The sequence below is a fragment of the Meles meles genome, chromosome 4 (assembly GCF_922984935.1).
Source record: "Meles meles chromosome 4, mMelMel3.1 paternal haplotype, whole genome shotgun sequence".
NCBI lineage: Eukaryota > Metazoa > Chordata > Mammalia > Carnivora > Mustelidae > Meles > Meles meles.
In genome coordinates, this window is record NC_060069.1 from 12021545 (window position 1) to 12036170 (window position 14626).

The 14626-nt window shown below is 43.5% G+C and overlaps 1 protein-coding gene across 1 annotated transcript in view; it reads right to left on the reverse strand.

Moving 5' to 3' along the window:
* The window catches only part of RFTN1 (raftlin, lipid raft linker 1), a 193133-nt gene that overhangs the window by 86049 nt on the left and 92458 nt on the right, over positions 1-14626 (reverse strand). Inside the window, exon 4 of the mRNA XM_046003505.1 lies at positions 2822-2930. Within this exon, the coding sequence (XP_045859461.1) occupies positions 2822-2930 (109 nt within the window). The remainder of the gene's footprint in view (positions 1-2821; positions 2931-14626) is intronic.

The window sequence follows — 14626 nt, forward strand, 5'->3', positions numbered from 1 at the left end:
ACTATAAACACGACACACACCAGTATTTGGGTGCCCACTAATCAGGCTGCTTTCTCCTTAAGACCTGATAAGGGCACAGTGTAATGGGACAGTCATGCCAGTTATCTGGTTTGTTTAAGACAAGACCACGAAGTCATACGGGTTTTTGTTAGTTTTTGTTTAAAGTTTTATTCATTTATTCATGAGACAGAGAGAGCGAGAACACGTACGTGCAGGGGGAGGGGTAGAGGGAGAGAATCCTAAGCAGGCTCTCTGCTGAGCAAGGAGCCGACACAGGGCTCGATCTCACAATACATGATATCATGACCTGAGCTGAAATCAAGAGTCGGCTGCTCTCTGACTGAACCATCTGGGCGCCCCTCAAGTCATATGTTTTTTTTTTTTTTTTTTAAATATTTTATTTATTTATTTGACAGAGAGATCACAAGTAGATAGAGAGGCAGGCAGAGAGAGAGAGAAGGAAGCAGGCCCCCCGCCGAGCAGAGAGCCCGATGCGGGACTCGATCCCAGGACCCCGAGACCACGACCCGAGCCGAAGGCAGCGGCTTAACCCACTGAGCCACCCAGGCGCCCCAAGTCATATGTTTTTAAAAGAGCACACTTGATAGTATGGACAAAGTCTCATGTGCCCATCTTACCCACTTACCCCTTAAATATTCCAAGCAGCCCACTCTTGATTACAAGCCTATTTCTAAAATGATTTTTTTCCCCAGTACTCAGATCACGGGGTAAGTTCCACCTCTAATATATCACTACCCAAATTTATTAAAGCATTTTATCTGCATCACCAGAAAAGAGGGCCCTATTTATGTAGACATCTACGTGACTTATACAAATACTTGCATTGTTAGGCTTATGCATGTGTGAACAAATAAATGCCTCACCCCTCCATTTCTTTTTTTAATTAATTATTTTTATTAACATATAATGTATTATTAGCCCCAGAGGTACAGGTCTGTGAATCATCGGGCTTACATACTTCACAGCACTCACCATATCACATACTCTCCCCAATGTCCATAATCCCCACCACCCTCTCCATACTACCCCCCACCAGCAACCCTCTGTTTGTTTTGTGAGATTAAGACTCTCTTATTCTCTTATGGTTTGTCTCCCTCCCGATCCCATCTTGTTTCATTATTTCCTTCCCTACTCCCCAACCCCCCCATTTCTTTCTTTTATTTTTTTTAAAGACTTTTATTATTTATTCAACAGAGAGATAGAGATTACAAGTAGGCAGAGCGGCAGGCAGAGGGACAGAGGAAAGCAGGCTCCCCGCTGAGCAGAGAGTCCGATGTGGGACTCGATCCCAGGACCCTGGGATAATGACCCGAGCCGAAGGCAGCGGCTTTAACCCACTGAGCCACCCAGGTGTCCTCCCCCCGCCATTTCTTAAGTAATGATCTGAATTCCACTAGAGCAGAAAGAGTCTCCATCATCCCAGTAAAATGATCAGGAATGTTGACCTAGGAGGTCCTCTGACTCCCAGTCTCCTGGTCTTAGTCCCCAACCATACACGGGGGCGGGGGGTTATTCCTAGGGCCCTGTTGAGACTGAACACTCAATCAACGCTGAAGGCAGGCAGACAGGAAGGGAACAACAACAAAAGAGTCACTGGGTGTTTAAAGAAACAATCTAATTATTATTTCACTCTTCTGAACAGCAAACCCACTCCCCCACCCCCTGGCATTGACAGCAGAATCCTGGCCCCTCCCGCCATCCCTTGTACTCCCTTACTTCCCCAAAGCTTCTCCGATCTTTTGACTCCCCTCAGTTGCTCCTGCACCAGGCCTTCACACATGCTGCTCCCTCTGTTTGGAGGTCTCCCCAGCCTTTCCTGGGCAGCCCCATCATTAGGGGACCGCTACCCATCCTTTCTCTCTTGGCGCCAGGGACCTCCCCGACAGCCAGGCCACGTGGTGTCTGCTGCCTTTCCGCCCTGCTGCCTCCTCCGGGGTCTGCCTTCTCGGTGTGAGGACATGAGGGCAGGGACCACAGGCGTTTCATCCTCTGTGTCCAAGCACCAAGCGGACAAGGACTAGTTCTGGCCCAAAGCTGATGGCCAACACTATTCATTAATGAGTTCACTAATGGACAGACTGGATCTCAAACAAAGCATCATCCCCTCTACGGGATAGGGAACTGTCAATTACTGTGGAAGAGTGGGTGAGAGAGAACAAGGAAAGCATTAAGGAATGAACTTAGCCCCGGTTTGGGCAAGGACATTCTTCGGCTGTATATTTTGTATTGAAACTCAAGTGAACCCTGCAATGAGGCAGGAAACCTCATAGGGCATTGAAGAGAAGTTCAAAACCAGACATATTACTGGACAGAGAATGATTCTCCTGCAACCAGGCAATTTCCTCCGGTATAACTGCATGCCAGTGGCCACAGGACTCCGGGGTGCTCTCACACTAGAAAGAAAGGTGGCTCATGACAAAGAAGACCCACAGGACAAGTGGAAGGTGGGATTTGGGCTGGGGGGTGTGGGTCACACCACCTTGAAGGTTTGAAGGGAGTGTGAGCAGTGGGCCCAGGCCTATCAGCCATTAGTGCCATTCCAGCCTTAAAAGACAAGGTCCACAGTCCTGCCTGCGGGGAAGGGGGGAAGCTACCTTGTTTCTGAGTCATCTTCAGCCTGAGCCATCCATGTGTGTATGGGGTGGGGGGTTGCACCCCTGTGGGGCTGCTCAAAGACCCAGGTCCAAGGAGTCCCTGGCTCCTACCCCAGCCTGTGGAGTATGGCTGAAGTGCCCCTAAGCCAGCCTCTGTCAGTTCGCGCTGCAAACCTGGTCAGTTGTCCCCTGACCATAGGGCTCACCTTCTTAATGAACTCTGGGATGAGTTTCTGGCCTGTCAGGTGGTCTAAGGAGGAACAGCAATCTAATTCCAAGATGTAGCGTTCATTGTGAAGATCACTTTTCTGAGATCTGAAGAGAGGAAAAAAAAACACATAAAGATTTTACATGATATATATATATGTATATATCATATATATATGATATATATGAATTGTTGGGTATTCAATGAAACCCCAAAATCTTTCCTGAAAGTAAATGTCTAAAATCACTGCTGAAAAATAATTTATAATAAAACTCAAATTTTATATACATACATACATATATATGTGTCTGTGTGTGTGTGTGTATATATATATATATATATTACTTAATTATACATATCATGGAAAGACCTATACACACCATTATAGAAATTTAGGACAGTATAGCTTATCCATTAAACAACACGCACATACTCCCATAATGTTTATTTCCCATGGGTTAATATCTGACAAGGCATAGACAAAGAGACACACCAAACCACTAACAGCACCTACCTCTGGGGGATGGAAACGGTCTGCATGGGAGCTGGATCTAGGGGTGGTAGGGTAACTGAAAGCAACTTTAGCTCTATCTCTATTTTTCCCCCCTTTCTGAAAAGAATATATTCTAATAGCACTTAGGAAATTAAAATTAATTTAAAGAGACTTTTAAAAGGTTCAATCCTTACAGAAGGCAATCTGGCAAAATCCATCAAATTAAAGATGCATTAAAGAAAGAATATAAGGCAACTGAAGTTCTGGCGTAAGAGTGGGTATAAAGGTCATTTGTGGCAAACAGCTGCAGGGTTCTGGTCGGTGCAGAGCCAGCCAGCATGGCCCAGCCATGTCCCCACACAGGTGGCGCAGCTGCTTCCCTCTTTCCCACCATGTCCTTGCGCATATGATGGGACACTCTGTGCAGAGCCAGCAGGAAGTGACCACCAGAAGGAACTCCCACCACTTCATGCTGTTCCTTTGAGGGACTCCTAAATGATGCTTATGCGGGCATGAGGAACTCCTGAAAGCCACACGAGTATCAGAAATGGAAGGTGATTCCTTCGCCCACTCAGCCAGACATAAGGCAAGAGGAAACGGATTGCTGCTAAGTGTCTGCACAGCGTGCATGCTCTCTCTCTGGCTAGCCTGTCACGGGGATCAGGACTGAGGGACCAGGATCCTGGGCTCTGTCCAGGGTTCCAGCACAAGCACAGCCACACCCCACTGGCCAAGGGGTGAGCAGGGCTCTCTCGGCCCACTTATGAGGAGCTCTACCAAGGAGGGGCCCGTGCCAGCCCCTGTAAGAGCAGGCGTAGCCAGAAAATTCTTAAAGTGGGCGCTTTCACACCGAACTCATACACACATTTCCTACCAAATAAGTGGTTTCTGAATATGTATATTTGCTATATTTTAAAAATGAATTTCTAAGATTCTTATATATCATTAAAAGCAACTTACATTACCATTAACCCTCTAGGTGTGATTTACGTGAAATTCGAAAGTGAAAAAATTTTAAAGAGGATTTGGTTTTTCCCAGGTGTGCAACTGTGATCAGGTAAGCAAACATCAATAGCATACCTTGATTTTATTTTTCCTCCTAATACATCCTGTCAGGAGTAGGGACTGAGGCACATACTTTCAAAACATAAAAGAATAAATGGATTCCAAACTGGTCAAACTGGAATAAACTAACACCAAAAGAAGAAACCAGTTCTGTGCCTGAGCCTTCTTGAATTAAAACTTCGTCAGACTAGACACATGTTCTCGTTTTTTCCTCACATTCTCATCCCCTACCACCCCCACACCAAACACATATTAAGAGGAACTAAAGCAGAAGATTTTAGAGTTTTCCAAGACTTGGTCATGACATACTGTCATGGGTGTTTGTGAGGTCTCAAATGACGAAGACAGGCGTGGGAGGAGGTGTTCTAAGATATGAAATCCCAGCTTCTCTGTCACATGAAGACAAATGTCAGACCATGAGAGGTTATTTATAAACACCCACTGAGATTTTAAATGAGTAGCTTGAAAACCAGTGATCATTTTAAATAAGTCGACACCATATCCACTCAGTAAAACACTCATAAAGTGAATGGAGTCTGCCTTTTAGCAACTTACAACCCAGGTTCATAAGAAATAATCTTTGGTACAGGATCTAGTAACTACCACCTTTGGTTCTAGAACAAGAAGTACTACAGGAAGGAAGGCATCTCTGGTTCGTTTCATCTGATAATTTACTCAGTTACATCTGAACGGAACAGAGCATAAAATATCTACAAAAATGAGCATTATTACAAATTTTCTAGATGAAACATGAGAAACCACATCTTGACCTATCGTCTTGGCAAAGCAAATCCAATGTCTGCTGAAGGAATAGATGAGCAACTAATCAGTCTTTCCTTGCCTTTAGGATTAGCTCCACAATTTAGCAACAGTAAATATGGCTGCTGTGGTGAACACACCCAAGGTGACCGTTCCTCCCAATATTCTCCTCCTGCTGGTGTTCATGACGTTGTACAATCCCTCCCCTTGAATGAGGGCAGGACTTGCACTGAGCTTCGAACCCATCAGAATATGGCAAAGAGGATGGGCTGTCACTCCTGGGACTGCGATAACACTGTAAGGCTCCATTTTGGCAGACTGGAGCCACATACTCTCCTTGCTGGCTTTGAAGAAGCAAGCTGTCATGTTATGAAAGCGCCACGTGGCAAGGAACTGTGAGCAGCCCCTCGTCAACAGTTGGCAAGAAACAGGGATTTCAATTTTATGACGGTAAAGAGATGAATTCTGCAAAGAACCTAAGGGAGCAGTGGAAACAGGTATTTATTTCCCAGGTGAGCCTCTGTTGAGATCACAGCCCAAGCCAACACCTATACTGCAGCCTGATGGAGACCAGATGCAAAGATCCCAGATGAGCTACAGAAACTGTGGGATAATAAATGCATGTTGTTTTCTGACACTAAATTTGTGGCAATTTATTACAGAGCACAGAAAAACAGTAGCAGTTGTTGAGCAGGAAGACGAGGCAGGTTCGCGTTTTCCCACTGGTGACCATGGCTAGGCCCAGGCCCCCAGATCTACTCAGAACACCAAGAGGCGACGCATGGGTGGCTCAGTGGGTTAAGTCGCTGCTTTTGGCTCAGGTCATGATCCCAGAGTCCTGGGATCGAGTCCTGCTTCAGACTCCTTGCTCAGCAGGGAACCTGCTTCTCTCTCTGCCTGCTTCTGTGCTCTCTCTCTCTCTGGCAAATAAATAAATAAAACCTTTAAAAAAAAGAGAGAGAGAGAGAACACCTGAGAGCAGTCTGAGAGCAGTCACTGACAGGTGATGAGGTTTCCTGTCTCTGAGGGCAAGGAGCACCCTGGGAGAGAGAAGCAGACACCCAATAGAAGTGGCTTCAGGGGCCAGGAGTGGCCCTCTAAGGGATCACATCAGGAGGGAATAGACACTCTGCAGTCATTCAAGTCCCAGGGAAGAAGCATGAGCATGAAACTCTCAGCTGAGAAGGCATTTGTCACCCTCCTACGAAGGAGGGGAAACACCATTTATGTTTCCCCAAAGGTCATGTCCTTGTGTTATTCTGGGAAAAAGAAATGAGAAACCACCAAACTTGCCCTCGAGTGAAGCTGTGATGGCTTCCACTTCTGGAAAGGACAGAGAGATCTGGGTTTAAAGAAAAAGAAAAAGGAGGGACACAGAATGCATTTCTGGAGATGCAGGATTAACTACCTAAAGCCTCCCTCATCTGGAAATTCACACCCAATACTCTGAAATTACATGTGAGCACTCTGAGAAGAGTACTGCTAACAATGAAATATGCTTCACCTCCTCCCTCCATCGCCTATTCCATAATTTTCTTCAGATTTGCCAGTTACAGGCCACAGATGCCAAAGTGAACTAGAAGGGGGTCAATGAGAACTAGAGGTCAGTGACACACCTCTCGTTCACTCTGTACAATTTAAACCACCTCTAGGTGACTCTGGACAATTTATATAAACTTTCGGTGTCTTGGTTTCTTTCACTGCTAAATGGGAATATTCTGAGTAGCTGTCTCTTAGCATCATTATAAAAACTAAATAAGACAAAAACATGTAAAGTCCTTAGCACAGGGCATGACAGGAGGTCTGGGCTCAGCAAACATTAGCCACTGCCGGCCTGGTGACTATCATCTATAATTGCATCTTTACTTTCCAAACACTCTTCACAGTTCATAATTATTCATTCGAGAAATACTGACCACAACTACTGCTATGTGCCAGGCACTACTCTTCAGCATATATCAAAAAGACAGACAGACAGAAATCTCTGCTCTCCTGGAGATGACAGTCTAGTGGAGGGGGATAGGCAAAAAACAATAAACATGCATGATCATATAACAGTATGTTCAGCAGGGGTAAGTACAGAAGAAAAAAGAAAAAGCAAGGTAAAGAGAATCAGGAGGAGTGTTTGAGGGGAAGCTGCAGTTTTGTTGTCGTTGTTAAAGATTTATTAATTTTAGGGAGAAAGAAAGGATGAGCAGGGGGAGAGACAGAGGGAGGAGAGAGAAACTTCAAACAGACTCCTCGCTGAGCGTGGAGCCCAGTGCGGGGCTGGATGCAGGGCTCCATCCCAGGACTCTGAGACCATGACCTGAGCCAAAATCAAGATTCGGCTTCCCAACCAACTGAGCCACCCACGTGCTCCTAGAAGCTGCAGCTTTAATGAGGTGGTCTGGGTGGCCTCACAAGGAAGGTGACATTTAGAGCAAAGATCTACAGGAACTGAAGGAGTTGGCCATGCTGATATCCAGGATGAGAACTTCCAGGCAGAGGGAATAGCCAATGCAAAGGCCCTAAGGCAAGATAATACAAAGAGGTCCTGTGGCTGAAGCTCAGTGAATAAAGGGCAGAGGAGGAAGAGAAGACAAGGTTGAAAAGTCACTGGGAAGCCCTTGAAGACTGTTGAACAGAGAAGTAACATGATCTGGTTTATTTTACAAGGCTCCCTCTGGCTGTAGGAGGCAGCTAAGAGACTAACTCAGTGGTCCACTCAAAGTGGGTTTTTAGCAGTGTAGCAGCAGTCATAAAGTCTGGATTCTGGATATATTTTCAAGGTGGAACCTTCAAGACTTCCTCATGGGGTGTAAAAGGAAGAAAGCAGATGAGGATGACTGAGAATTTTTGTCCTAGCCACTGGGAGACTGGATGAAGTTGCCACAATTATAATGGGGAAAGTTGTGGGTGGCGCAGTTTTGGGGGGAGGGTAAATAATTCAGTTTCAGAAGTGTTGAATTTGACTTACGCAGTAGACCTCTAATTAGAGATGTCTGGTAGACAGTTTAATACATAGTCCTATCTGGATTTCAGGAGAGGGGCTGGAGATATGAATTTGAGAGTCATCAGCTTTCAGATGGTATTAAAGCAAAAAACCGGGTGAGATTTCAATTAATGTAGAGAGAGAATAGTCAAGGACTGACCCTTGGGACCATCCACCATGAAGACATTGGTAGAAAAGAGAAGAAAGCCCGAAGGAGAAGAAGAAACCAGAGAGAAAGGAAGAAAACCAGAATGTGCTGTCTGTCCTGAAAGTAAAAGCAGGAAGCATGTCAAGGGCCAAAGGCATGGGCCACCCTGTCAACTTCTTCAATTAACAGACTCATAATCTTCTCCTCAGTTTACCAATAGTCTTGAAATCCCCAAAGCGAAAGTGGATTTAGTCCATCCTATGGAAACAAGTGCAAAGTAATCTGTTTATATTATGATTAAAATGGGTCAATTATCAAATTAATCCATTGATTTGGGTCCCAAACAGCTTGGTTCCTTGAAAAAAATAAAAACTTCTTCATGCTGCTAGGTCATTTCTCAAAAACCACCTGAGCGAAAATTAAGTGAAAAGAGCTCTAACCCCTCTCACATCTTGAATCCCCCACTTGGATGCAGCGTTGGGGAGTTGAGGGGGGTTTATTTCCACTCCAAAGGGATTTTCTGAAAGGAAGAGGAATAATGACATAGTGGTAACAAGGCACATAAACATGGAGGTCCTGACTGCTTAGGATGCTGGAGAAGTAGCTAAGACTTCACAGTCAAGTTTTAAAAAAGCCACCACAACATGACAACTAAATGTAGTGTGGGACCCTGGACTGGTTCCCATCACTAAAAGAGGACATTAATAGAAAAACTGGTGAAATCCAAGTAAAATCCACAATTTGCTGAACAGTAATGTACCAGTGTCAATGTCTTAGTTTTGACAAAGGTATCATGGTAATATCAGATACTGATGCTTGGACAAACTCGATGAAGGCATAAGGGAATTCTTTGTAATTTCTTTGTAACTTTTATGTTAAATATAAAATTATTCCAAAATAAAATTTATTTTTAAAAAAGCAAGAAAGGCATTCTACTTTTCTGGGATATATGTATTTCCTGTTTTGACTCTGTGATATTTGTTCTCTGAGTCAGTGTCTCTAGACAAAACTATCCATCCCTTCACCTCTGCCTGACTATACTCTTCCTATCAGAGACCCCTCAAATCACATCACTGCAATTTCTAAAATAACTGAATCTGGAGGACAAAAGGAAAATGCCTTTTGATGTGCCCCAACTTCAGGCACTGGAACAATCTAATGAGAAACCTTGGGCTCTGTGAATCAGACAGGGCTTCCCACAGGGCAGGCATCCTTAGCCCTGGTTGCATTCACCTTTGGAAGCACTTGGGGAGCGCTCATAAATTTTGATTGATTGGTTTTAGGTATGGCCCGGGCAAAGGGGCTTTGGAAACTCACGGGTGATTCTAATGTGTGGTCAGAATGAAGAACCACAGCCCAGGCTGGGTGTGTTATATCTGCTACTGTCCAGGAGATTTTCCTGTCCAAGAACTGAACAAGTCCATGGAAAGAGAAAACAGAAAGAATGACTTGTAGAGACCAATAATGTAGACTCCTATAACCTCAGAAGAAAACAAACCTTCAAAAAAAAAAAAAAAAAAGATCAGAGATTAAGGAAATATAAAATAAGAATGAGAACCTTTCTCTATGCCTCTTTTGGTCAGAAAAACTCAAAAGTATATCCAACTTCTTGCTCTCCTCAGTTCTTTTTACTTTTTTTTACTGTGGTTAAAACATACATAACAGAACATTTACCATTTTAACCATTTTTTAAGTGTTCATTCAATGACATTAAGCACATTCATAACAACTGTCCCCACTATTTCCAGAACTTTCTCAACATCCCAAACAGCCTTCACTTATTTGACTTCTTATAAATAGAATGTGGGCCAAAACTGAATAGAAAATTTTAAATGAATGCTTGCAGGGGTGCCTGGGTGGCTCACTCAGTTGAGCATCTGACTCCTGATCTCAGCTCAGATCTTGATCTCAAGATCAAGTCTTGATCTTGTTGTGAGTTCAAGCCCTGCATTGGGCTTGGAGGTGGGCATGGAGCCTACCAAAAAAAAAAAAAAAAAAAAAAAATGCTTGTACAACAAACACATAAAAGCAGATCTAGACACTGAGCATTTGTGCACAAACCTCTCTTAATTGTAGGGCAGGAGAGCGAGGAGCCCCTAGGCTGAAGTACCTCAGATGCCAGCGTAACTGGCCACAGACGTCGGAGTTGTTTAAGATCATAAGAGAAGACCACCTATTCTGTGTCGTGGTGACCTCATTACTCACACACAAACATGAACTGTCATAAAAACAGCATAAATCAGAGCTGGGCTCGTTACAACAATCGTGTCTGCCAAGGGTTATGCAGTCACTCCCCAGGGGACCCGAGGGTCAGAAGGTCACACCAGGGAGGCAAACTCCAAGATCCACAGGCAGTGAGTCGAAGAGGATATTTTTTGACCAAAATATATAATCTAGACACTCTGTTCTCATATAAGAGATACAGGAATGGCCTTCATGTTCGCAGAGGTTTGCGGAGAAAGCTATCTCTGCTTTTCATTCGAATGCAGAATCCTATCAGATGACCTCTTGCAATGCCATTCCTGAAAGCAATGCAGTTGGGAGAAAACCTGCCTCCATCATGAGAAAAGTCACAGTGTAGGAGTGATGTTCAATAGTAGATGCCATATCACTACAGTGTTGGGGAGACAGTGGCAATAGTAGAAACCTTGGTAACCTGGCAGTTTACATCCCAGCCATCGCTAGCGATTCCAGGCCAGGATGGCCAAAACTTCTAGTTCTTTTAAAAAAGAAATCATTAAATAGTGTGTTTATGTCAGCCATAACAGTCAAAATTGTGGCTCTAGACAATGTTTTCTGCTATGCTGGCCAACCTCTTGGGATGGAATTTGACCTCCCAGCCACCAGTTTCTGGCTTCTCGGCTACATACACAAAGCTCCCATGTGGATTGTGTTAAGACTGATGAATCACAGAACTGTACCCCTGAAACTAATAATACATTATATGTTTAAAAAAAAAAAAAAAAGAAGCAGCAGCAGCAGCTGCCTTGTGAGTCACAAAAGGCTGGATCCCAGGGAGGAGATAAGAGTGAGCCGATTATCTAACTGAATTATAATCAGAATAGCCAACCCATAAACTCAACCCAGATAGTTCTTGCCTTGTAATGACTCAGCAGATTCTTCCCCTCTGTGCTCCAGGATAACCCACCATCACGGCCAGTGCGCATACATAGCTCTTGCCAGTTCCTCAGTGGCTGGGACATAACCCTGGGCTAAGCCTTTGAAAGAATATGTTTGCAAGCAAAGACCCTACTGTCTATGAGTACTTTAAATATTCAAAATTAATACGGGCAAGAGGGTTAATCCTCAAATTATACTGACAAACTGCCAAGTAGTTAATTAAAAACCCATTTTGGTTTCACTAGCAGATCTGAAATCAGTCTACTAAAAAGTTAATGCCTGTCAAAAAACTTCTATAAATGACACTTTAAAAAAAATAAACATGTGAATAAATACTACCATACACACTACTTTTAAATAATAAACATGTAACAGATCTCACTTCAACTCATAAACCCCTTCGACAATTTCAAAGACCATGAGTTTAAACAACATCTCCTCTTTCCCAGGACACCAGGCCCAGTTTGAACTTGAGTTGTGAAAAGAAAGGAGAGGATGTACAGTTCATCAATAGAACTATTTTTGCTTCACTTAGGAATAATCAGAAAGAAATGGTGGTAAACTCCAACTTAGATTACTAGGCACTTCTCCAAATGGAAAAAAAAAAATACTGAATGTCAGTTGACAGAAACAAATTCTCTATGTCTGGGAAACAGGAAGGATTTTTAAGATATTTCCCCCAAGGCAATACCAAGTTCAAGTAGAATAATCAGAATAGCTTTTTTTTTTTTTAAGTAGTAGGAGAGAGGAATATGAACTACAGATCTGAAGTTTTGTCAAGGAAAGAAAAAAAAGGCATTTTCTAGTTTCATTAACTAATGTAAAACTCATGACAATAAAAAGGTCTATGTCTTCATTCATCTGTTCAGCACCTTCTTGACCACTGACCACATACCTGTCAGGTACTGAGTTAGATCCTGCCTTCAAGATGGCCATCTAACTATCCAAGGGCTATCTACTGCATGCAAATGCTATAAACAGAGAAGCGTTATGGGAGTTCAGTTACTTTCAGTGTCAGGGATCAGGAAATCTTTTAAAAAGCAAGAAGTGTGTCAGCTGAGCCTAAAGCTGAATGGAAATTAGTCATGGGACAATGGATAAAAGGCTATTCCAGGCACCGAGAACAAAGATTAGTAAGGATATAGATGGAAAAAAGCATGAGTTTCAGGATGGAAATAATAAACAGGTCAAGTTTGTTAAAAGGTGAGGACCAGCTATCAGAATCGGCCGGACCAGTACACAAGAGCCTGGCGAACATTTGGATGAATCCGCTGTTAGGATGGACCTGCGATGTGTCTACAGTGGGCAGGAGAGAAGCGAGAACCGTGGTCAGAAAGAAAGGGTGGGGTGTGCCCCTGCAAGATGGGACTTCATTCTGAGGGAAAGGGGAGTCATGGATGGTCTTAGATAAGAGAAGATGCTAAAATACAGACTTTAGGAAGATGAAGCACCTGGCATTGTGTAGGATGGAAGAGGCAAAGAATGCCTTTGGAGAGCAGTAATGAGCTAAGGTTTTGTGGAGGGAGTGGACAGATGAGAGACAGAGTTTAGGTATTTCCCATCTCTGCAATTGGTGGGAGTTGGGGTAGGATGGGGAGGGGAGTAAATGCTGCTCCCCAAAGATGCTCTCAGAACAATGGGGAAAAGACTTCGGATCATTTTACGACTCCTTCCCCTTGCAAAATAAATCACATCTACAGAAGAAAAAAAAAATGACTGCTGGAGTCAAAAACGTCCCCTATTAGTGAAGCTTAAGAAATGCATAGGGGGAAAAAATCCAAGTAAACAAATCCTAGCAAATTATTAAATAAAGGACCTAACTCTACAGTTTATCAGGGGAGTTCTGAAGTAAGAAGTAGAAAGGAGAAGAATGAACTCATCGATGGGTCACTGCCTTTTCTTCTGATTTTCTCTTCCTCTTTCACCAACAGACGTTCACCACTTCTGTTGATAAGGGTTTGGTATCACCAGGAACATTCGGGAAATGATGGGGGTTGGGGAACTGTGCAAATGATACCCTAACCACACACTCTCTTAGGAAGCTGTGCTCTGCCAAGTGCGTGCAAGTCATTGTGGACATCTCACTACCCAGTACTGCAGTACTGCTGTTTATTCTAGAGAAATCTTGCCACATCCTGTCTCACTGTTTACAGTCAGAGCCAGCTGTCTGGTAGATAAACCGTCAGGGACTGTGCAACCCCAAGGAGTTCACCGTTAATCTTAAAAGCGATGGGAAAACAAACAGGCTTTACCCCTGCGGTCCCTGTATAACAGGAGCGTCAAAGAATTTCAATGCCCACCAGGCTGGACTACAGAAAAGAGAAAAACCCCAAGGAATGGGATCTGGGGCAGGGTCCTGCTTTCTCTGGGATCCTGTAAGGTTCCTAACTTACCCTGAAAGATGCTGAAAGGACTAATACTAGTATTAATGTACAAATAATATTTTATCACAAACCTGACACCTAATAAAAAGCAGGTCTGCCTGATATTACTTCAGAAATCACATTATCTGAGAACAAAACTAACAGTAAGTAATTGCACCCCAGATGAATGCTCTCTAGGACTCTCTCATGGGCCCTGTCCAGTTGAGTGACAAGGAAGTCCCTTCTCTGCTTACATTCAGTGCACATGTTCCAAATTAAAGTTCATTCATTGTTTCCTTCTTTTCTCGATCTACCTACCTACACCTTGAACTGAATTATATGATGGAGATGTTCTCTATCTGCACTGTCCAATACAGTAGCCACTAGCCACACGTTGCTACCAAGCACCTAAAATGTGGCTAGTGCCCATGAGGAACTGAATTTTTAATTTTAACTTAAATGAATTTACATTTACATTGCTACACGTGGCTAATAGGAAAGGACAGCTTAACGCTCTTCTCACACTTTAATGTGAAAACATGTTGTGAAAACAGATCATCGGGGATCTGGTTAAAATGAAGATTCCGATTCAGCAGAGCTGGGTGGGGCCTGGGAATCTGCATTTCCAAGGAGCTTCCTGGTGACGCCAGTGCTGCTGGTGCCCAGACAACACTTCGAGTAGCAAAACTCTAACTGCTTCAGGAACCATGCAAGTGACCCAGAAGTTTCATGAATCAGTCGTCTCCAAATTTTTTGATCGCCTACTAGTCCGTTAAAAACTCCTGACGACCACCATATCAACATCTTACATTTTTGTCATATAAAATACATACAAAACAAATTTTAAAAAGATGAGAAGCAACTGAAATAAGCAATATTTT